At 43.0% G+C, this 23,048-nt stretch overlaps 1 protein-coding gene across 1 annotated transcript in view; it reads left to right on the forward strand.

Moving 5' to 3' along the window:
- The first annotated feature begins 3,616 nt into the window (after positions 1–3,616).
- The window catches only part of KIF5C (kinesin family member 5C), a 269,359-nt gene continuing 249,927 nt past the window's right edge, over positions 3,617–23,048 (forward strand). Inside the window, exon 1 of the mRNA XM_029605443.1 lies at positions 3,617–4,255. Coding sequence (XP_029461303.1) covers positions 4,130–4,255 — 126 coding nt within the window. The 5' untranslated portion in view covers positions 3,617–4,129. The remainder of the gene's footprint in view (positions 4,256–23,048) is intronic.

Raw genomic sequence — 23,048 nt, forward strand, 5'->3', positions numbered from 1 at the left:
AGATTTTCAGACATATGAGCGGGCGTAGATTTGTTCGCGCAACCCGGCGTGAACAAATCTACACCAGATTTTATAACATGCGCTCGCAGCCGCGCACATGTTATAAAATCCAGGGTCAGCGCGCGCAAGGGGGTGAACAATTGTGCAACTTGCGTGCGCCGAGCCGTGTAGCCTTCCTCCGTTCCCTCTGAGGCCCCCCACCTTCCCCTTCCTAACCCCCCCCCAGCCCTATCTAACCCCCCCCCCTGACCTTTATTGTCAAAGTTACGCCTGCCTCAGCAGGGACATCCCTCAGCAGGGCTGCAACGGAGGAGGCCTCGGCCCCTTTTTTTTTTTTTAAGTCCCAGGACATACGCACAACCCGGGGCTTGCACGTGCCACTGAGCCTATGCAAGATAGGCTTGGCACGCGCAGGGGCAGGTTTTTGGAGGTTACACACATAACCCTTTGAAAATCTACCCTTAAATATAGAGGACTGGGAATTGTGAAACTTTAATAATTTCTAGTAGCTGTTTGTATTATTCTCCTATGAACACTATTTTGTTCTTTCACATGTTTACAACTTCAAGTATGTTTTTTCTTGAAATGTAATTATCAAAAATTTGCAAAATTAAAAAAAATAAAAGTAATGCAGACTCAAAATGGAATCCTAAAACAGATAATTCCACAATATTACCTTAAAGGACAATTGCAGATTTTTTTTTCCTAAGGAATTTAACTGTAAATGAACCCTGCCATTACTTATGGTGTGAGGCTGCAACTTAGAGACTGTTTCCAATTTAAAAAAAAAAACAAACACCTTTATGAGGCCATTTTCATCTTATTAGTATCACTGTGTCTGTTCATCAGTTTGCGGCTATCAGGGCACCTGTCCATAGACAGTTTTGAATGAAGTTTGGTAGGAGAGACTCTTACGGAGATTCTAGTTCTTCAACAAACTTTCATCCAAATCCATCCATATGCAGGTAGTAGGAGTGTAGCCTTAATACCTGCACATGGACAGATAAACAGACTTTAGAAGCCCCAGAGCAAGAGGCTATGACTGTGGAAGGGAACAAGGTGGTTAGTAGAGCCCATCCCATCCCCCGCTGAACTGTGCTTGTGCAGCTGGCACTGTGAGCAGCATCAAACCTTGCACATCAGCATTTAGTGGCTGAGCAAATCTCATGCATGGCAAGTTCGACATTGCCAACCAGCCTGCAAGGTTTGAAAATGCTCACAGTGCTGGCCACCACAGACCTATTTCTTGACAAGTGACGTCATAGCAAGGGTGGAAGGGAGGGAGGTTATTGTGTCCAATAATCTCAAGGCAGGAAAACCTCGTGATAAGATGATGGCCAGAAGAATGCCATGGAGAGGCACAGCCAGCAGATAAAAAGGAGGTGATAATAATGCCTCTGTCCAGGTCATTGATGAGATCTCTCTTAAAATATCTTATCCAGTTCTACCCACACTTCTCTCCCTTTCTTCCCCAAACTCATTCCAGATTTCCCCTCTTCCCCCAGACTCTGTTCATACTTCATTTCCCCCTTCTTTCACCTGATCGTCGTGCCTCCTCTTTGTTACCCCCACGCCATCAGTGTTCCCTGTAAGCTGTGCATGTGGGTGGGGGTGGAGGTGGAGGCTGTGAAAGGAAGATGATAGAAACTGGTGGGGGATAAGGCAGCTGGAAGGAATTCAAATAGAAAAAGAAGATGGAAACAGCTCTTAGGAGGGGGCTAGAGACCTGGAGGGTGAAAGAACAGAAAGACAGAGGAGGAGAGTGAGAGAAGGGAAGGAGCCAGAAGATGGCATATGAAATCCATGCAGAGCATAGCGGAGTGTCAGGCTAGCTGGTGACATTTTGATTTTAGTGCGGCTAAGGCAGGAGGCACCTACTTGCCTTTCTACTGGGAGTGGCACAGGGTAAGACCTGGGACTTGGGTGGGGCTGGGGTGTTGGGAGGGGCCTGGGAATATCTTCAGAGGTCTTGGGGGAAGTGAGGATAGGTGGGAGAAAATAGACCCCCAAGGACTGAGATCATAGGGGTGCTGATGGGAGACACAAGCCAACCACCAGCAGTTTTTGTGTAGGGAGGTGCCCAGAAGGGACCAAACTTGGGGGGGAAGGAAGTCTGGTTTGGAGCACTAGAGATGGGAGAGGTGATGAGCTGTTTTGAGTGTGAGGGGAAGGAATTTAATTTAATTTAAAGAGCAGGGCTCCAGAGCTGGGAGGAGGGTGACCGAGAAGCTAGAAAAGAACAAGCATAGATTTACAGCACCTTGAAGGATGATGCAAGTCTATGCATGTACATTTTGGTAATCACATATATACACATCCCCCCAGGTCTGGAATACCCACTCTTTCCCACAGCTAAATCTAGCTTCCTAATGCATTCAGCTGGGGCTTCTGGGAGGCCGGTTTGGATCTGGGAAGGGAAAATGCATGTGCTTACTTCATTTTCAAATGCACCTGTGTATTTTCCAGCATGTTGTTGGCCTGCAGAAATTGCAGAGCAAAGGCACACGTTTTTTTTTTTTTACCTTATAGTGGGTTTCAATCCACACTGATAATTTCTCTTTAAAAATTAACTCAAGATGCACGAAGACAAAAGTGCCCACCTAACCTGCTCCTCCCTCAGCTTACTGCAAACTGCTCCAGAAGGACAATCTTCAAAGGGTTGAAAACAGTGCCTGCCTGGTAGGCACTATAAATAGATGTGGACTCTCAGAACCAGTGCACTCATAGCTGGATTAAAAGGGGGCATTCCCAGAGGTGTATTTAGATCAGGGGAGAATAACATCAGCTGTAGATTTCATTTTCAAAATTCTGTCTGCTCTTTTACCTCCAGTTGTCTGCTCCCAGAAATAGAAGGTGGATTTACCCAGGCACAAAAATGTATATGGGTAATGGCCAAAACAAAACTGAAGTGCTTGTGTACCGGTCCTTCAAAGCTGATTATGGGTAGATATTTCTCTTTTTCCACAGGGCCTCATTTAGGTAGCATTTTTCCCTAGATAGAGAATGGGAGAAAAGCCTTAGTAATACAGAATCATAGTTTCCACCTAAGGCAATAACGGGTGAAGGAGCTTGCCCAAAGTCCCAAATAGCCTTAGTGGGATTTGAACCCTTACGTCTGGTTTTCAAAACCGCTGCTGTAATCACTAAGCTATTCCTTCACTGCGAGCTTACATTCCCCACAGGCTATCCACAATTGCTTCTCTTGGAAGCAATTTTTCCACTAGTCTGCCTAGTTGCAAACTACACCGGTGCGTTGAAACGTGCATACTTTATGCACATCTTCAAAGGGAAACAGCCCCTGTTTACCTTTGAAAATTAGCAAGCACGCAGTCCACACCCTAAACAAGTCCACATGCTGTGCACCTGCCGTTTGTGCAGGTGTCCCAGCGTGCTCAAAATTGCAGCTGAAAATAACCTGTCTATGCGCTGTTTTACTACCGTAGCCCAAACACTATAGGAATACCTCTTTTTAATGCAACTGAAAGTACGGACTCTATGGAATCCGCTTGCACGTTATCCACATTTGCGAAGAGCAGTTTTCACTGAGGCCATTTTTTTTACCTGGATAAATATTTTTTGAAGAGTGCCCTTTCCATGCATGACTTTGGCAACCTGTACCAAGTGTCATGCCAATAAAGTTTCCTGAATAGGAAGAGAACCACAACTCCCAGCATTCCTCAGGCCTCATGCACGCTGGAACGGGAGATCGGGGAGGGGAGTTGATGTAATGCAGTGAAGTCACAAAAAAAAAAGCCCTTGAGGCTACAGCCGAAAGAAGGCGGCAGGCTAGTGTTGCTGATGTAGAATGGCAGAGCTTGCGGGAGGGTGTGGGATCTGAACCGGGTGCAAGGACTGAGCGGCTCCAGGCGTTTTTCTAACTCCTTGCAATTCATTTCGGTGAAGATTTTGTTTTGCAGCTGGCCCGAACCGAGACACAGATTTTTTTTTGGCTGAAGTCACCCCCGATTGCGGATGCAAACTGACTCGCTGGGGAATGCTTTGTTGCAGCCGGCTGAGCGCACGATAACCTGCGAAAGGTGACAGCTTCTCTTCGCCTCCACGCTGGATGTATAGTGCAAGGCGGCTGCTGGCAGGTTGCTGTTAATATTTGCTACCGGAGACGGCCGAGATGGCGGACCCAGCTGAATGCAGCATAAAAGTAATGTGCCGGTTCAGGCCATTGAACGATTCGGAAATCGTAAGAGGAGATAAATTTATCCCTAAATTTAAAGGAGATGACACAATAGTTATTGGGGTAGGTCTTCTCTTTTTATTCCTGTCTTGTATCCTGGCATGGTTTCCATAGGTGCGCAGAGCTTGTGCTGTTGGCTGATTTGTGGCTCTGGCCGCCCGTTATATTTTGCTGTAGTTGCAAAATAAAACCCACTTATGGCACTTCAGAACTGGGTTAAATTGGACCCCCAGCGCTCGTTGTCACCGCTTTAAAAAAAAAAAAGAAAATGCCCGTGTTGTAGCGATGACGATGATATAACATCTAATGGTTTGTTTTAAGCCGTTCAGAGGATTAGTTTGTCGAATTTTCCAATGCTGTTTCACCTTGGGGACTCGCGCTGGTGGATGCATGAAATACAGATGTGGTCTCCGAGCCTCCTGAATAAAAACCTGCAATCTGCTCGCTGCGGGCAAATTGTGCCGGCTGCATCTAGTTACCGACCGAGGCTCCTTGGAACAAGGAGGTATTAGTGAAAAAAAAATCTCTGCCTGTTTCTGATGCCGGAGCCCTACAAGCACTCCCTTGATGAGGGGGAAGCCTCCTGATGAACCTCCGTATTAAATGTGGGTTCCCTTAGTGATCTGCACACTTATAAACGGCAACGAAAAGAGCCGGCTGTGTTTCCCAAGAATTTCGTGCAAATGCAGTTGGTTTATTTATATTAATTAAAAAATAAGTTGCAAAGAAGAACATAAAATGCTACTTTTTTTGTTTTTTGGCACATTTTTGACCAGATCGTTGATAGAGAACCGATTCTGCTATATGAAAGTTACTCGTTTTAGAAACCAATGATCCATAACACGTAAATGATTTATGTCCACAATAAGGGTTTGCTAATGGCCTCCCTCATCATGCTCATTTCCTCCGTGTTAAAGGACTGCGAGCAAATATCTGATGAGCAGAGCCTATGTATACAGAGGGAGTGTGATTTTTTTTCTTCTTCTAAGTGGGGAGCGGGCACGACTTTTTCGTTATTCCTATTCCTGTTCGCAGTATATTGTAGCTGGGAGGAAGTGAAAAATAGCCGCTGTTTGACATTTTCTGGCTGCTTCTCTGCCCGATGCAGCCTCCCCAGCATTGATTAGGGTGATGTCATGATTGCCGGCGCGCATGCCTAGTCTCGCTCTTGATGCACGGGGGGGGGGGGCAGTGACGGGCACCGGTTTACTGCTCGGAGAATGAAAGCGGCTGCCGTTTGGGGCTCAGGTGGCAGCGTGGATCGCCGGGCATCACTGGGTATTAATAGGCTGCCCAGGTTGCAAGTCTGTGCGTTGGATTCCTTGCTCTTGGCTACTTTTGGTTTGCCATGGCCTCACCTCGTGTGTTGCAGAGAGAGGGCTTTTAAGACAGGCCTGGAAAATGTTGCTATGACCGACTTTTTAGTAACTCCGATTGCGTTATTGTATAAACCAAAGATGTGCAAATGTTGCACCACATCTGTGTGTATCCAGGTATTTGCTGCTGGTCACTGTTGCCTGAGGGGGTCATTTTGATTTCAGTTCGACCTACTTGCAGCAGAAAACGGATACAGCTCATCCCCAGGGCCCTTTCACTAAAGATGAGGTCCCAAGTACTGAGAAATATCATTGTGGGGAGGCTTCATGTTAGTGAAGTCTTAATGCAAATTCAAGACCAAACTCATTCAATTGTTTAAGGTTGCTGTACTTTTGGTATGCATTAGGCAGCACACATAATGGGGGTGGGTTCAAAATGTATTATAGATATTATGAAAGCTTTTTTTTTTTTTGCAATTGCATTAATCATGTAATTTCGGGAAAAGTTTCGCTTCTATTCAATACATCAGAGAGTGCCTCTTCTAACTTTACACTTTGCAGGGCTTTGATATAAAAAGCATATGACCATTTCTTACCCATATTATTGCTAGAAAATTGCCAAAAAAAAACCTTTATAACAAGAAAAGACCTTTTTAAATGTATTTTAATAATCGCTAAACGTACTTGAGAATACAAAATGCAAGAAATGGTTTATTCAAAAGACCTCTTTTTAAAAGCTGTTTCAAACCAACAAAGCACAATGGGGACACATCTGCAGTGGTTCTCAACCTGGTCCTTGAGGACTATTCTGGTCAGTCTGGTTTTCAGAATATCCCTATGAATATGCACGAGCAGGACTTACAGATATCTCATTCATATTCATTAGGGATATCCTGAAAGACTGTCCAAGCGGTCCCCAAGAAGTGGGTTGAGAACCACTGAGATAGAGAACACTCACGTCCAATCCAACATAAGAGCACACACTGCAAAAACACACAAACACAAATGTAACCAGACAAAACCCATTAAAGACACCAGTAAACCTAGCACACCAATTATTTCCAACCTGCATGCAGGCTGTCCACCTTTGAAAGCTCAAATAGATAAAATACTAGCTCAAAAACCTACAACAAGGACAAGGTCTTTCTCTTATTTGTCATAAAAAATGGTCTTTTAACTAATTCTTATACTGGGGATAGGCAAGTGCTGTGAGTTGGTCTGATTTTCAAGATCTCCACTCTATTCATGAGATGCATTTGCATTGTATACAAATGCATATTGATTGTGGCTATCCTGTAAACTTCACCAGCTTGAGGCATTAGGTGACTGGATTTGCTTACCCCTGGATTATACCACCACAGTTCTGCCCAAGTGTTCATCTGTTTTCAGTCAGCAATATTAGCAAAAAAACTCACCAATACCAGGCAAAATAGCAATAGAGTCAAAATGTCTCTGGATCCTGCGGGCAAAAGGAAACTGCACTATACTATTTCAGACATGTTTTGCCTGAACCTGCCATATTCAGGGGATCCTTCATCACTGCACAATTCCCACCCATCCCCACCAATGTTTAAAAAAAATAAATGCTGAAACCCAATTCTTATATAAAGACAAGTGTGGAAAAATGTCAGTTTGTCCTTATAGGAATAGTTTGAGCATTTTATAAAAGAATTGGTGGGGATGGATGGCGATTTTTTTGTAGTGAGGAACTAGACTTACCATGTCAGTAGAAAGTTGTAGGTTAAAAGGAGGCAAGTACTTAGTTTCTTAAAGGCATTTTAAGAGATCATTGGATCGCGCAAACTAAAGCCTCCTTTACCCTCTTACCTTTTGCTACTCTTTAGTAATTAGTAACATATTGATTTGGATAGAAGTTCACATAGGGTGACCTTAGCCCCACTGTGTAGAACAGAGGGGTATTCTAGTAATGGGACGTTCCAAGGGCAGAGTGGTCACTTAGGAGTGACAGGAGGGTCCATCCCCAAAAGTGTAGATCATTAGATTAGAGAGACACATTGTCTGTCAGTCATTGAGGGGGAGCTGTGGTGGAGTGGTTGAGGAGGGAGAGGCAGCCAGGCATTGTATCTCTCCAGGGAGTCGGTAAGGAGAGAGGGCATTTTGTCTCTCTTTCTCTAGTCGGAGATTGGAGTGGGCTCCATGGGGATCCAGTTCATGCCAGATCATTGAGGGGTTTCTATACCAATGTCAAAAGAGTAGAGGAATTCCTTTGGAGAGGCTGGAACTTTTGTGTGTGTGAGTGCGCAAACATTGTCGTGGATTCCGGAGGTGTCAAAGAGATCATTAGGAGGCATCCCCTGAATCCTATTCCAGTGCTCAAGTGGTTTGAAGAGTGTTTGACTTTGTGGACTGACTGCATTTATTCTTGAATGTGTCTGTTTTATTTTTAGTACTCTGGACTATTTCTATTCATGAACCTGCTGAATTTATTGATCAAATTCAGTAAATATTATTACTGTTGTTTCAAACACCGCACTTGGTGTGAGACCTGCTTGTTCTTCTGAGTGTGACCCCCTGGATCTTACAGTTGAATCTTGGTCCTCCACAGCACGCCTTCGTGCACTTTCTAGGCACTGCACCAGTTTGTTCTGTGCTCAGTGGTCCTTGAAGGTGACCCCCTTGTGAAGGTAGAGGGGGAGGCTATACTCACAATTTATTACTCATTTTTTGTTGACTCAGATTCATACGGGAATCAAAGGAAAAGGCTCAGTGTGCTCTAGTGCCTGTAATACCTGCAGGTTTTCTAAAACAAATTCAGGTGCTGATCCTCACAAATCCTGTTAATTTTTTGAAGACTGTGTTTTACCTCTCTATATTATAAAAATGTTAGGGGCTCCGGGTTCTCAAGGTGACATAATGACCTCACCCGGAGCTGGGAGGGATGATGTCTGCACCATGGGGCCAGCGAGTGCCTCAGTGGTGCCAGCACCAGAAAGACTGGTGAGGTTTCCCACCAGCATAACAGGAAAAGACTTGCAGCGGCGAGGGCAGCAGAAGAGGTGGAAGTGTTCCCAGACTCCACCAGCACAAAGGAAGGAAAAAAAAAAAAGACTCACTGGCAGAAGAGCAGGTGGAGTTTCATCAGGCCCCACCAATGCAAGAACAAGAGAAACCTCGGGAGGCAGCAGAAGGGCTGTTAGAGGTTCCCAGGCCCCACCAGCTGTACATAGATATCAAGACTGAGGTGGAAGGGGATTAGGAGAGGGAAGATACGGGAGGGCCAGAGTAGGTGGAAGAGAAGAGGAGGTGGGGATGGGCAGGTGAGGAGCAGTGGGAGGGAGCTGCAGGGGGCAGACCAGTGGGTGAGTGAAGGGTAGGAGGCTGCAGAAGGGGACCTGAGGGAACAGTGGGAAAGTGAAGGGGGCTGGGGAGAGGGCAGCAGGAGGCAGCAGGAGGAAAAGAGGAGAGGGGGAATCGGCACATCTAGCCACCCCCCACCCGCACACACACCATCTGCCTAGCCACTTCCCGACATACCTTCAGTTATTCCCTGGCACACACCAGTCACAACTACTCCTCTCCCCCCAAACACACCAGGGGGGGGAGGTGCAAAGCAGACAGTGAAGGGAAGAGTGCACACAGCCAGCTCCCTCCCTCCTTAGACACACACACACAAATGCTAATATCACTCCACATCAGCCCCATAACAAACACATACAAACACGGGGGAGATTGCACGGCAGAATGAGTCTCTGACAACACACACCTTCTCGCCTTCCTACAATGTGCGGAAGAGGAGAGGGTGAAAAGTGCACCTGCACTCACACATTTGCACCTGCATACTTGCACAGGAGAGGGAGGGAGGGTGGAAAATGGAGGTGGTTTCCCCTCTACGCACACACGCACACCACTCACATCCACCATTCACAGGCAGAACATATATTCACCATTCCCACACAGGTGAGGAGAAGGGATGGAGAGTGCAAGGGAGAAAACAGCATACACCCCCCCCCCCCCCCACACACACCACTCCCACATCAACCCAACACAGTACATACATACATGCACCTCACCCATCACCACCTGCACTCCCCACCACCTTTGCATGCCTTCTGACCTACACCTTCCCCACACATGCAGATAGCTACCCCCATTCCTCCATCCCCCACAGAGCATGTGCAAAACACCGGAAATGTATGGAGCCATAAAACCCACTTTTTGACGGTTCTCATGCAATTATCACTTTCCCTCTTTTGGGGGTTCCACTCGCTCAGTGAAGGGGGAAAAAAAAGAGGGGTGGGGTGGAGAATTCTATAACTCTCTACCCTTCCTTTCATTAGAGTCACTTGCCCTGTTCAGCCATTTTCCATCTGGGCACTAGCTTGGCTTCTAGAGCGGAGAGCCCACTGGCAGGGTTGACGAGCAAAGAGAGCAGGGGCGCAGCCCCTAATTTTAAACACTTATTTTGGCATTTGCTAAACTTACCAACTTAAAATTGGAGCCTTGGTGTTTCCAAAGGTGGTGTTTTTTTTTTTTTTCAAGCTGCTTTTGTAGCCAAACATTTTCTGAGGTTTTTTTCTGAAAGTTCTGTCTGATGATCTAGGTTAATGTTATGTAACATCACAAATGTATTTGCTATTTTACTTTTATTGTAGAAAGTAGTTATTGTGCAGGATGATTTGTGATATAATTTTAGCTTTCTTAGATCAGAAATGTCAATTAGCTTACCTATGTGGGGCGGTCCCGGACTGACCTGGCGGGATCCCCCCTTAGGGCAGACCATCCGTCCTCATGTTCTTAGCAGCTGGTGCCTCCACCTGGAGAAGGTGTTAGTGGGAGGGATTTCCCTCCCTTCACCCCAGGAAACAAATGGGACACTGAACAAGGCTGACAGTATGTACAAATGTATATACTTATATAGTCTAATAAACATGTATACATTTCTACATGATTATGTACATTGCCAATAGGATGTCAAACAGTGCACTTATCTACTTGTGGTTAATAGTCTCAGGCTAGACAACTATACACATTTCTAAGAGGTAGCAAGAACATTTTAATATTTGGCAATTTGGGGTTGTTGCCCTCCACAGTATACCACCATATAGAATAGAAGGGACCTCTTGAGTTCCTGCTTAATCAAGTGTTATCATCCTCCTATTTCCCCAAGTCTCATCCATGTGAAAAGATGCAACAGGACTGGTGGGCAGTGTTTGCATGGGGGGGGGGGGGGGGGGGGTCTGTTGTGTCTAAACCACTGCCATCTTCTCGGTGCTGCTTCCACTCCGTTGAAAGTTCTGTATCAACATTGGGGTCCACACCCTCCTGGGGACCTAACTCTGCTTCCTGGTCTGTTGCTGGAGTCCACATCCTCCTGGGGAACCCAACTTGGTAGGAGGGTTTTTTCTGCCTTGGGTTTACAGCTTCACTAAGCACATGGCTTGTTTAGTGTTCAGTGATTCAGGCCCTCTGCAGTCTCAGCTTTCAGTGATTTTTAGCTCTGCTAAGCTCATGGCCAGTCATTTGCTGTTACTCAGCCTGGATGGGTCACCATCTTTCAGCCAAAAGGCCAAGATCCAGGCAGGAGCATAGAAAGAGAATGTGTGCACACCCCTCCATCCTACCTGGCCTTTATCTGTTGTCTGAGAACTGGGTACCCAAGAGTCTGTCTTACCTTGTTAGGGTGAGACTCTGTTTGCTTCCTAGGACTGTTTTTCAGTACATTGTTTCTCTCAAAACCCTCATTCAGAATTCTCCAATTTAGAACTGTCCAGTTATAATCCTAAGTTACAAAACTATGCTTGATTTAAACTATGCTTGATTTAACTGCAAGTTACCAAGAGTAGTCCAGGTGGCTGTGACATGCAAATCTCCTTTCTGAGTCTCTAAATCATCTGTTCAGTGGATTTAAGCACTTTCACAGTAAGGAGTCCAACCTTTTCAATCTCATTCTGGGTTTTCCTGGGATGGTGGCTCATGTTGCATAGCTGCAGTCCCTTTTTTTTTTCTCTGCTGCATTTCACTTAAATGGTAGCATGTTCTTTACTCTACTCTCTCTCCCTTGGGAGGGGGGTTTCCCTATATTGGCTGCATTTCTTTCTTTTTGTTTTTCTTTACTAAACTTTAACCTTGAACTTGACTCCCTGGTAATACTTTGTGTGCTACTTTAATCAGATAGTGAATCTGTTCCTACCCTTCACCAAGATCTAGCACGCGATGAAGGACAGACCTTGTCTTCAGGTGACATTGTTTTTGTTTTTTTTCCTGTTTTTGCTGCTGCAGCATTAAATGAATCCCCTTGTGTGCTGCAGATCCAGCCTGTTCCATTCATTTATGAACTGCAGCTGGAGCTCTGCTGGGAATAATGGCTGGAAACGCTTAATGCATTGCAAGCTTTGCTTTCAAAATTAGTGCTGGTTTTTTATTTATTTTTTAGGAAAATTGTATTGTGTAATGAATCTGGTGAGGATTATTCCTTGGTTGATGGCTAGATAGAGGGAAACTAAGGATTTTTGTTAGCATGTTAAATTGACTGCATGAATTGCAGGTTCCTTAGTAATTTATAATAAGGTGTGTGTGGGTGTACTTTTTAATTTTGTTGGAAATTTTTATTGTGAAACTGATTTAAAAATTCCTCCCCCAAAATAAACATTTTTCATTTTTTGTTTTTGTGGTTCTTTATCTTTGGTTGGAAGGGGGTAAGGTTTCTGCTTGACATCTGTAAATGCATTCTTGGCTTATAGGAAAGTCAGAAAGGGAAGAGAGCAGGGGAAACTAGAGCTAATGAGAATACATCTGAAGAATTCCAATCCTTTCCCCTGTGGTACAGTGCTTTAGTGCTCATGGCTGTTTTGTTTTTTAATAGGCAGCAATACCACTGACAATTTTATCCTATGTAGAGCAGAACAATTCCTAAAATATCTGATTTTTTTTTTTTTCAGCCAGTTCTCTTCCCAACTAAGGCTGTATATTGATGAGTAAATAAGCTTTTAGTAGGATGAAAACATATATTCCTGATCTATTCTGTAACTGATTTTGCAGCTATAGAGTCCTTGAGGTTTTGGAGCAGATAAGCCTAAACTCTCTTTTAATTCCCCTGGAAATTAGCCAAAGGGACAATATATATAGACTTATGAGTATATTATGCTTTAGAAGGTTAGTCCCTATTTGGTGGTCTAACAGCAATAAATCTGTTTTAAGAAATACTGCATCAGTGGATAATGTTGCATGTTATGGGAAGATTTTATTAAGACTAGCTGAGAGTTTCTGCTAAAAAGCATAATTACGTGTGGCTCTTATGCACAAAAGTCTTAACCTTTCCCTGTTTGAAGCAAGAATTGATTAGAGGTGGCTAGCTACACAAGTACGAGCTTTTGTGCCTGTAGAAGAATGGTGCTGCAAGATTGATTTTAGTTGCTGGGTTTTATTAAATGATGGACAGACATGAACCATATTTAAGAGCAAAGCACTACCTTGCATTTTAACAAGGCTTGAGTTTTTAACATTAAGCTATTTTCCAAAAGACTATGTAAATGTTGATACCCTGGATGAGGATTTTGGAAATCATAATGTTAAATTTTTTTTTTTTTTGTGAATGCAGTTCATCATTCTTAAACTTATTTGAGCAAGCAATTGAATTGTTTTGAATTTATCCAAACTCAACAGGGTGTAAGAGTTATTTAATCAGCCCTAGTACCAAGGTGTGAACGTATGTGCTGAATTGTATGCAGCATTCCTTTAGAAAGGGTTTTAATTTAGTTTTAATATTTTCTATACTGCCTTTCTAGTATAAATCAAAGCAGAATATGTGTGTATATATGTATAATAAGAAAATGTGTGAATGCTATTAGAGGACACTTACTGTTGTCTTACATATGGAAATGAGGTATTGATTTTTAAAGTTTGTTTAAAAAAAAAAAAGCAAAATCAAAGTGAGCACAGTGCGGTTGGGGGAGACATTGCAGTTGGGTGCCCTGAAGTCGCAGGAGAGAGGTTCAAGCTGGGTATCTTGAGAATGGGCTCTTGTTGGTGTGTGTTCAGCCTGCATTGACTAGGAGAGAGTCTAACAGCCACAAAGAGGGCTTGGTTCTGATGGAATTCCCCTTTCCCGCAGAATCCAGGCCACACAGCCACTCTGAGCGCTATCACAGGCAGGATTATGGCAATAATTAATATTTGCTCCGCAAGCCTTGCCGGAAGAGGAAGAGCATGGTAGACAGCAGAGGAAAACATGACTCTCTCTCTGTATCTACCACTGTAAGAGGGGCACTTTCAATTCAGGGTGGGTTGGGCAGGGGGCAGTGTTACGTTGGTTTGCCTAGGGTGTCACAGACCCTTGCTAAGTGAGAAAAATGTGCAGGCTCTTTGTTTTCTGTACAAAAAAAAAAGTTGCAGAATTTAGAAAATGTTTGTGCAGAATTTTCCATTTTTTTTTTTGGCGCAGCATTCCCCCACGAGTACCTGTCACAAGGAGTGGGCAAGAGTATTGATTGCCTTTCAAACCAAGCTGGTTGGGGGTGCAGGGGATGTTTTGCTGACCTATGCATGCACATGCGCCTGAAAGGGGCATTGGGTACCCGGGGCACCATTTTCTCCAGTGTTTCTTATGCACTCCAAAGTTATCCCCACCTATAGACACACAATCTTTTCTTTTCCCCTTTATATATCCCCTACATCCCTTCCCTATTCCATAATAAACCCCCCATTATTTCAAACCAGTATTCTACCCCACCACATTTCTCCTCTTTCACACCCCTTTCTCTGTTTATCTTCCAGTCATAATTACAAATATAACTTGGTTCTTATTCTATTGCCACCCCCAAAAAATCTTCACCTCCCATCCTATATTACTGCAAACTGTTCAAAATTAAACTCCTCATTCTTGGGGTTAATGTCTGTCTCTTTTGAAAAGTGAAATATGACCTGATGCAAATGGACAACAGTGCATCTAATAAAACATTCTGCCATTGCCAGAAGGATGGGCCGTGTTGCTCCATTGCTGTAATATGACTTTTCTCTCCAGCGCACAAGCCTTCCTAAGAACATAAGAAAATGCCATACTGGGTCAGACCAAGGGTCCATCAAGCCCAGCATCCTGTTTCCAACAGTGGCCAATCCAGGCCATAAGAACCTGGCAGGTACCCAAAAACTAAGTCTATTCCATGTTACTGTTGCTAGTAATAGCAGTGGCTATTCTCTAAGTGAACTTAATAGCAGGTAATGGACTTCTCCTCCAAGAACTTATCCAATCCTTTTTTAAACACAGCTATACTAACTGCACTAATCACATCCTCTGGCAACAAATTCCAGAGTTTAATTGTGCGTTGAGTAAAAAAGAACTTTCTCTGATTAGTTTTAAATGTGCCCCATGCTAACTTCATGGAGTGCCCTGTAGTCTTTCTATTATCTGAAAGAGTAAATAACCGATTCACATCTACCCGTTCTAGAACTCTCATGATTTTAAACACCTCTATCATATCCCCCCTCAGCCGTCTCTTCTCCAAGCTGAAAAGTCCTAACTTCTTTAGTCTTTCCTCATAGGGGAGCTGTTCTATTCCTTTTATCATTTTGGTAGCCCTTCTCTGTACCTTCTCCATCGCAATTATATCTTTTTTGAGATGCGGCGACCAGAATTGTACACAGTATTCAAGGTGCGGTCTCACCATGGAGCGATACAGAGGCATTATGACATTTTCCGTTTTATTCACCATTCCCTTTCTAATAATTCCCAACATTCTGTTTGCTTTTTTGACTACCGCAGCACACTGAACCGACAATTTCAATGTGTTATCCACTATGAGCCTAGATCTTTCTTGGGTTGTAGCACCTAATATGGAACCCAACATTGTGTAATTATAGCATGGGTTATTTTTCCCTATATACATCACCTTGCACTTATCCACATTAAATTTCATCTGCCATTTGGATGCCCAATTTTCCAGTCTCACAAGGTCTTCCTGCAATTTATCACAATCTGCTTGTGATTTAACTACTCTGAACAATTTTGTGTCATCTGCAAATTTGATTATCTCACTCGTCATATTTCTTTCCAGATCATTTATAAATATATTGAAAAGTAAGGGTCCCAATAAAGATCCCTGAGGCACTCCACTGTCCACTCCCTTCCACTGAGAAAATTGTCCATTTAATCCTACTCTGTTTCCTGTCTTTTAGCCAATTTGCAATCCACGAAAGGACATCACCACCTATCCCATGACTTTTTACTTTTCCTAGAAGCCTCTCATGAGGAACTTTGTCAAACGCCTTCTGAAAATCCAAGTATACTACATCTACCAGTTCACCTTTATCCATATGTTAACTCCTTCAAAAAAGTGAAGCAGATTTGTGAGGCAAGACTTGCCTTGGGTAAAGCCATGCTGACTTTGTTCCATTAAGCCATGTCTTTCTATATGTTCTGTGATTTTGATATTTAGAACACTTTCCACTATTTTTCCTGGCACTGAAGTCAGGCTAACTGGTCTGTAGTTTCCCGGATTGCCCCTGGAGCCCTTTTTAAATATTGGGGTTACATTTGCTATCCTCCAGTCTTCAGGTACAATGGATGATTTTAATGATAGGTTACAAATTTTTACTAATAGGTCTGAAATTTCATTTTTTAGTTCCTTCAGAACTCTGGGGTGTATACCATCCGGTCCAGGTGATTTACTACTCTTCAGTTTGTCAATCAGGCCTACCACATCTTCCTCATAAATAACTCATCTCTGCTGGTCTTGAATAGCATAGGAGGGAATTGTTCAAATAATAAACCTTTCAGAGTCAGAGAAATCCCATAACCCAGTATTTTTAACACATACTAGACCACTTTAGACCAAAATGATTGGGTTCCTGCAAAGACCAAAAAGCATGTATTAAAGTTCCAACTTCCATATGACATTTATTACATAGCTGAATGTCAGATATACCTGCTTTTACTCCTGGGGGAATTCTGTGCACAAAAACTTAAAATTCTGCAAACTTTATATTGGTCAAAATAAACAACTTACATGACAGTTATTTTAATTTCATTTTAAATTAATACAGAAAAAAGTTATTTTAACATGTAGAATTTTTTTAATATTTTGAGCAGAATTTCCCTAGAAATTCACTGTAAGAGTGTCCCTTCCACTCGCTGTCCCTACTCTCCTGGCCACTTTGCCCTCTCAGGCTCCAACTCCTCCACCTGCCAGTATCTCTCCCCGCCATCTCTAGGCTCAACCCCTTCCACTCTGTCGCCAGGCCCAGAGTTTGACCCCATTCTCAGTACTGCCTCTCACACAGGCTCCCTCAATCCCTCCCTCCCTCTCTCACACACATGCTCCCTCTCTCTAGTGCACATACACACACCTTCATACAGGCTCCTTCACTCTCTTGCACACACACATCCCAACCTACATCCTCTCTTGCATATACACCCACACAAGCTCCCTTTCTTTCTCATGCATACACCCTCACACAGGCTACCTATGTGTCTGTCTCATGCACCCCTTCACACAGGCTCTCTCTCATACATGCACAATCCCTTCACACAGGCTAGCACCCTCACATACACCTGATCCCTTTTTCATACACAGCAGCTCCTAATCTCTCACACTCACACTCCTCTCATAATAGACTCCCTCTCTCTGGCACCTTCCTGCTCACTCTCCTGCTCGCCCCCCACTCACACCCCCTCCCACCCTCCTCTCACAACACATACGCATACACCTCTCTACATACATTCACTCTCACCGGAACCTTCATCTTAGCTGTGAGTAGACCGCGGCATGCAGGGGCTTTCATCTTCACTGTGAATGGCGCACGCTCCGTTTGCTGCATGCTGGGATCTCCTCTGCCATTTTCTGCACAGGAGGGGAATTCTGCCCAAATTCTGCCCTCCAGTAGTGTAGAATTCCCCCAGGACTAGGCTTTACATGCTTGCGATATATAGGCTGTTTTCAAAAATTTGTAGTGCCTTTCTTTGTTGCTTGATAGTTGTAGTGCCTTTCTTTGTTGCTTGATAGTTTTTATATGTTTAAAGCCACCTTTCAACACACTCTCTGTAATCAAAAAATTTGATTCATGAGTCCATCACTCTAGAAGAATTCCCATATTAACATCCAGTGTCTGTTTACGTATTGCTTTATTAATTCTAGCTAAGGAGAGGTTTTTTTGAAATTTCAGGTTTGAAAAAGTGCTCCAAGTCTTCCAAAAAGGTCCCATCCAGATCTTGCTTTGGCAAGGACTGTACATAATGTTGCAGTTGTAGATAAGAAAAATAACTGGTTTCTTGTAAACCACATTGAGCCTTCAAGTCTGGAAAGGTTTGAAGTCACCTATCTCCATCCATAACATGATGCAATTGTGTTAAATCCTTGGCTTCCCAACTTTGAAAATCTGGGGGGAAAGTCCCAATTACCCTGAATTAACAGCTGTGAACATTAAAAAGGTCTCTTAAACAATTTTGTTAACCGTTCCCATGCCCACTTAATCAGGGCTACTAAAATATATTTGGACCACCCCTTAGGCAATCTAGAATATAGAGCATGCAAAATATACTTCAATTCCAAATGTGCTACCATTGATTTCTCCTCCTCCAATTTAGTGGATTTATCATATAACCAGTCCTGTACTATTCTTAACAAACTAGTCAAGTTATAGATTTCCATATCTGGAAGTGCCAGCCCTCCTTGATCCCAATTTCTCTTCAGGATACTGAACGGAATCCTTGGTTTGCCTCCCTTCTATATAAATTTGAACAGTAGAGAATCTAATGCTTTTAGGTCCCTCATCAGTCGCACTGGTAAATTCTGCAAGACATATAGCTATTTGGGAAATATAACCATTTTAAAAATATTAATTCTGCCTACTAAGGATGATGGCAATCCATGCAAAGCCTGTAACTTCTGCTTAGTGTATGCCAATAGTTGAGAAACATTTAAATTGTATGATTTCCCTAGATCCGTTGACATAAGCATATCTAAAAGTGTCTATTGCCCTATACGGGGGGAAACACCCCTCCATTGCTCTTTGAGTGTGTCTGGCAAGGCCAACATCTCAGATTTATTAGTATTCAGTTTAAAGCCAGAAAATTCCCCAAACTTTCCAAATAGAAGCAGAGTTGTAGGGAGTGTACTGGGGTTGGCAGAAAACCGAATATATCATCTGCAAATGCCGCAAATGTGAAATGCGTGGGACCTAAGTGCATACCCAAAATATCTTCCTCACTTTCTATGGCCCTAAGCAATGGCTCAAGAAACAGCAGGAATAATGGGAACAAGGGGCAACCCTGTTTAGTACCTCCCTATTTTAAATCGATCAGAATAGGAGCCATTCGCTGCAATGTAAGCCTAATAATCTCACTGGTTGCTGAAATTAAACCCTGCAAGCCAGTATGATCCAAAATATAAAACATATAATTCCACCTCATCCTATCAAACACCTTCTCGGCATCGAAACTTATAACCAAGACTTGTGCTTCCTTTTGTCTCCCTATCGCCATTGTTGTTAATAAGAGTCATATGCTATGACAAACATATCTCCCCCGAACAAACCTCACCTGTCCAGATTGTATCAAAGTTGTGAGGATAAGCGCTAACCTATCTGGCCAAAATCTTTTCAAATAATTTTTGATCAAAATTTATCAAAGAGATTGGACGATACGTGGATGTCAAGGATCTTTAGCCGGCTTAAGTAATACCACGATCTGACCTATATTAACATAAAATGGATATTCCCCCTTATCAATCAGCACTTGATAATTTAGACTTAGACCAAAACATTGCCCATTAGTATTTTAATAGAATGCTGTGCTGAATCCATCTGGCCCTGGGGCTTTCAAATGCTTAGCCTTCCCAAGTCCCACACAGAGATCTTCCACACTAATTGGTCTGTTCAGCCAGGCAAGTTGGGATTGTTTTTGGGACTGATAATTTATCCCAAAATTCTCTCTATCTCTTTCTCCAGCTGTGTGTGACTCTGAAAAGAACTGCAATTGTTTAAGCATCTCCTTATTAGCGCTAATAAGCCCGCCATCTTTCCTTTTAATTGTGTCAAATCTGGGACCCCTGCTAGCTCTAATTAAATTTGACATGAACTTTAGTTACTTTATTGATAGAGTTGATATCTGTAATAGTGGATGCTTTTTTTGGGAGAATTGGTGGTTGTTGGAGATTTTAATCTGCTGGACGTAGACTGGAAAATCCCTTCTGCAGAATCTAACAGAAGTAGAGAGATGGTGGATGCTCTGCAAGGGGCTCTGTTCAAAGAAATGGAAGCCACAAAGGAGGGATGGCGCTATACTCAATTTATTGCTTACTAATGGGGGTAATGTCTATAAGGTTGAGGTGGGTGCCCACCTCAGCACCAGTGATCATCAAATGGTATGATTTGATATTGCAAATAGGAAACGGAGAAGTTACATGAAGTCCTGAGTTTTGCATTTCAAAAATACAAATTTTGTTGAAATGGGGAAGTGCCTGGAGTGAGAACTAGAAGACTGCGAGAAAATGAGCAAGGAGGAACAGAGGGCCAAACTAAAAGGAGTAATTACAAAGGCAACTAATCTATATGTTAGAAAAGTAAAGAAAAGCAAGAGAAATATGAAACCTATTTGGTTCTCAAAGGAGGTGGCTGATAAATTTAAAAGTAAAAAGAGCAGTGTTTAAGAAATATAAAGGATTCCAAAGGGAGGAACATAAGGAAGAATATCTGGTAAAACTGAGGGAGATAAAAAAAGTAATCAAGAAAGCAAAAGTCAAGTAGAAGAGAGGATCGCCAAAGAGGTAAAGCGAGGTGACAAAACATTTTTCAGATACATCAGAGAAAGGTCTGAAGTAGTATAGTAAAATTGAAAGGATCAATGTGTGGAGATGCAAAGAAATGGCAGAAATATTAAACACTTCAGTTCAGTGTTCATTAAAGAAGACCCCGGAGAAGGACCCTCAATAGTTCACAAGAAAATGGAGGGGGGTGGAGTAGACAAAACTCCATATATACAGAAGAGGTTGTATGGGAAGAACTAGGAAAATTGAAAGTGAACAAAGCCATGGGGCCTGATGAGGTTCATCCCAGGATACTGAAGGAGCTCAGAGATGTGTTGGCAGGTCTGCTGCGTGACCTGTTCAATAGATCCCTGGAAACGGGAGTAGTGCTGAATAATTGGTCCTGCTTCACAAGAGTGGGAACAGAGGAGGCTGGAAACTATGGGCCGGTTAGCCTCATCTCGGTGGTGGGAAAAGTAATGGAGATTCTGCTGAAGGAAAGAATACTGATCTATCTATAGTCAGAAGAATTGCTGGACCAGAGGCAGTATGGATTCACCAGAGGAAGGTCCTGTCAGACACATCTGACTTTTTTGATTGGGTAACTAAGGAATTCGATTGAGGAAGAGTGCTCAATGTCATCTACTTGGATTTCAGCAAAGGTTTTGATACTATCCTGCATAGGAGGCTTGTGAATAAAATGAGAAGTTTGGGAGTGAGCGCCAAGGTGTGGTGGCCTGGATTTCAAATTGGTTGACAGACAGCGTGTGAGGTAAATGGAACCTACTGTGAAGAGAGAGCGAGTGGAGTGCCACAAGGTTCAGTGTTGGGACCGGTCCTGTTCAATATCTTAGTGAGCGACATTTTGGAAGGGATAGAAGATAGTTTGTCTTTTTGCAGATGATACTAAGATCTGCAACAGAGTGAACACACCTGAAGGAGTAGAGAGAATGAGACATGATTTAAGAATGCTTGAACGGTGGTGAAAGATATGGCAGCTGGGATTCAGTGCCAAGAAGGACAGAGTCATGCATCTGGGGTGTGGTAAATCAAGAGTTTGTATGTCTTGTGGGGGATGAAAGGATGTTGTGCAAGGAGCAAGAGAGGGACCTTGGGGTGATAGTATCTAGCGATCTGAAGATGGCGAAGAAAATTTCAAGGCAATAACTAAAGTCGGAAGAATGTGGACTGCATAAAGAGGGGAATAACCAGTAAGAAAAAGGAAGTGATAGTCCCCTTGGTGAGGCCTCACCTGGAGTATTGTGTTCAATTCTGGAGACCATATCTCAAAAGGGACAGACACAGGATAGAGGCGGTCCAGAGAAGGGTGACAAAAATGGTGAGAGTCTCTATCAAATTAATTTAGGAGAGATTGAAGGACCTAAATATGTAAACCCTGGAGGAGAGGAGGTGCAGGAGAGATATAATACAGACCCTCAGATACCTGAAAAGTTTTAAATGATGCACAATCGAAAAACCTTTTCTGTTGGAAAAAAAATCAGTAGAACTAGGGGTCACATAATGAAACTCGAACCAACATCAGGAAGGAGAGGGCGGTGGATGCCTGGAATGCCTCTTGGAGGAGGTGATGAAGACAAAAACGGTGAAAGATTTCAAAGGGGCATGGGATAAACACTGTGGATCCCTAAATGTTAGAGGATGAAAATGAAGAAAAGAGTGCATGGGGGTAACTTGCTGGTGTGGTGGCTTAACCAATTAGCCTTCATACTGTTGATGCAACTCAATCATTGCTCTCTGCTTCAATGGCAAGAGGTAACAGGGAATTTAACTCAGACAGCAACCAACAAGGTCCCTATCTTTGATGGTTTGGGAAACTAAGTAAGGGGGTGACTTGTATGGCGCAGGAGATGCTACCATAAGCTTGCTGGGCAGACAGGATGGATCACTTGGTCCTTTTCTGCCGTCATTTTGTACATTTTTATGTTTCCATGAATGAGTGGTTTCAGTGCAACCTGCATGGCCAAATAAGTTTCTCTGTTCTCTTTATTTGCTGCCACCAATGCTCTAATGGCTTTCTTCAACTGATGCTCAATAGCAACCAACCATTTATAGATATCCTTTCTTTTTATCACATAAGTGATATCTCCCATTAAGACTGCCTTAGCAGTTTGCCAAAACAGCATGGGATGATCCACATGGATGCTATTGTTAGATTCATAATCTTTCCGTTTGGATTTCAAATATTCTTAAACTCTGATCTTCAGCCAAATAATATGGAAAATGCCAAACCAATCCTGCTCCATATCCGTAAGACAGATATCCAAATTGGAGCATGGTCCGATAATGTGTTATCCCCATGGCTGATTCTAAAACTCTAGAAAAAAAATGCTCCGAGAAACTAATAATCTATTCTAGAGTAGGGCGAATGTACCCATGATAGATGGGTAAAGTCCTTCTTCATAGGATGAAGAAATCTCCAATCGACCGCCACTTGCAGTCCATCTTCCAGAAAAAGTATCCCCCTATCTCCCTTTTTGTTTTGGTACCTGTGAAGGGAAGGATTTTGTACTAGAATAAATCCCCTCCAGTCGCTATACCTTCTTCCATATGAATGTGAATGTTTGTTAATGTAAAAAAAAAAAAAAATCATGTTCATAGCTGTTAGGTGCATAAATGTTACAAATAACCAATGGCTTCCTTTATAACTCAGTGATCAAAATGACGTACTGCCCTGTAGGATCCGAAATCTCCTGTCTGACTGTAAGAGGGAGATTTTTTTTATGCATTAATATTACCACTCCTGCTGATCTTGTTTTTGCCGAGCATTATATACATATCCAACCACCCTCACTTTAATTTACGATGTTCCACATCATTTAGATG

This window comes from Rhinatrema bivittatum, chromosome 6 (assembly GCF_901001135.1).
Source record: "Rhinatrema bivittatum chromosome 6, aRhiBiv1.1, whole genome shotgun sequence".
Classification (NCBI taxonomy): domain Eukaryota; kingdom Metazoa; phylum Chordata; class Amphibia; order Gymnophiona; family Rhinatrematidae; genus Rhinatrema; species Rhinatrema bivittatum.